The 2299-nt window shown below is 32.8% G+C and overlaps 1 protein-coding gene across 1 annotated transcript; it reads right to left on the bottom strand.

Annotated features, from left to right (window-relative positions):
- Positions 1-266: 266 nt before the first annotated feature.
- On the bottom strand, positions 267-971 carry LOC149774130 (E3 ubiquitin-protein ligase TRIM56-like). Its single transcript, XM_089945849.1, has one exon. The coding sequence runs from the start codon at positions 969-971 to the stop codon at positions 267-269; it is 705 nt and encodes a 234-aa protein (XP_089801975.1).
- Positions 972-2299: the final 1328 nt, after the last annotated feature.

A 2299-nucleotide genomic window follows, 5' to 3' on the forward strand; every position in this document is an offset into this window, starting at 1 on the left:
ACAAAGATGTCTCTGTCTATAGTTGTGTCGGGAGTTTGATAAGTATTTGATACGGCTGTAGAAATTAATTGTTCAAGTTCTGGGCCTTTCTTTATTACATCGATGTCTGACCCTTGCTCAATTAAATTTCGTGCATTGAAGTTTACGTCAGAACACTTATTGAATTCATCCTGCATATAGCTTATGAAAGCTGCGTTTTGTTGCATTAGGTCTTTGTAAATACTTTGTATTTTGTCTTTCATTATTGCGAATTCTTGATCGAGTACTTACATCAGCTGCAACCGCTGATCTTCAAGGGCTTTTATTTCTTTCCTCTCCGCATCATTAATCTTTATATCAAGCCCTTCTCCACGTTTTTTGAATTCTGCGATTGTTCGTAGCTTTTCTGAGCAGGAATTCATCTTGATCTGAAGGGTATTTTTCACTTCAGCTGCAGCGTCAGCTATGGTGTCTGTGTCATGATGGTCATGCTTAACCGCTTTGCAAAGGACACAAATAAGTAACTTGCAGGGTCTGCATGTAAGCTCTAAGTCCTTTTCCGGGTGCTGATCACAAAATATACGTTGTCTGAGTTTGCCTTTCATTTTGTCATCTAGAGTTCCTAAATCGCTTATTTTGTGATCCCTACTCGCTTTCGATTTTTCGTGGACTTGACAACATGACATGCACAAATTCTCATTACAATCCAAACATCTTCTGCATGCCATGATGTTTGGACCACAAAGGTCACAAAAAAACTTCCCAACAAAGTCAGATTCGACGTAAACGTCTGTTGTCTGAAAGTCGGCCACCTCTCCCTTTGGCAGTTCCACACTTGTCCTGCAGAGTGGGCAATCGACTCGACCGTTATGAAGCTTCACACGGATATAGTCATCGAAACACTTGGAACAGAAACTATGGTGACATGATATTACTTTAGGATTCTTTAAACTACCCATACAAATACCGCAGGAATTTCGTATTGCTCTCATTTTTGAACGCTCTTTAGGTTTAGTCATACAATGGTTATAGAGTTAATACGTCGAGTAATTGCATTGATGTTTCTATTAGCGTAATTTTGCATTACTGATTTACATAGCACAAAAACACCTCAGAAAGGTCATATGCAGGCACTCTTCCTCCTTGTCTCAGTACGATTATCACATTGTCATATCAGAGGCAAATGCGAGTCATATTTAGTCATGTAATTCGTCACATGACCTAGATTATACAAAAGTTAGTATGTAGCGATGAGAATAGATTATCAGGACGATAACAGCTGGAAGGAGGACACTGACCGACTCATTTCTTATTAATGTCATAATGGACATGCCTGCACTTGTCATATATATATATATATATATATATATATATATATATATATATATATATATATATATATAGATCAGGACAGCTTTGAATATAATTGTATTAAATAGATTTAGAATAAAAGACAACTGTCAGCAAGTTTCTCAACGATTGAACCAACATACATTTGCGGACAGGACAGGGACATCGTTCAGTCAACGTTTCTCGATGAGGACCAGTCGACTGTCTAGTACTGTATCTGAAACACATTTTAAAACAAACGGTCTACTGAAAAAGTCCCCCAATGGACTCCATGTTAATGATGATGCTGTGAAATGGCTAGGCATTCACTGCACACGATAGATAAATACATATATAAATTCAATTATATAAATAAATCTTCTTCATTTCATGGCGCCGAACAGATTACGTGACTTTTAATTTTGTCTAGTTATAGTTAATCCGAAATATATAAATGTATACATTCAGAAAATTTCTATGACATTTATTAAAATATAAATCCAAAATGAATTTCACATTTTCTTGCATTCATGTGTTTTTGTATTTAATGAGAGTAAATATAACTCAAGTGATATTATTAGTTTTCATTTACACACTTTTAACATTAATATAAATACAAAAGTATTTTACAAAATAAATAATTGTGTTGTAATTTAAATTATTATTTTAATTATTTATTAAATATGTTAATAAAAATGTATATTGTAATTATCACTTTTTTATACCAACCAATCGTTTATAAATTAGAACAATATTCTTTATTGTTTAATAACTGTACCATGGGTTTTAATTCAAAAGTCACTCTTTAAATCAATGTTTTTAATCTGACATAGTTTGCATTTAATAATTTAAAGATAACGGAGACAAATATGAGCATATACTAATTTAAAATACCATATTTTAATTATTTATTAAGTATGTTATTAAATAATTGTATGATATTATATATAGTTATCACTCTTCCATGCTAATGTTCATTCTATAAATTAGA

This window comes from Sinohyriopsis cumingii, unplaced genomic scaffold (assembly GCF_028554795.1).
Source record: "Sinohyriopsis cumingii isolate HCF-2022 unplaced genomic scaffold, ASM2855479v2 utg000426l, whole genome shotgun sequence".
Lineage (NCBI taxonomy): Eukaryota > Metazoa > Mollusca > Bivalvia > Unionida > Unionidae > Sinohyriopsis > Sinohyriopsis cumingii.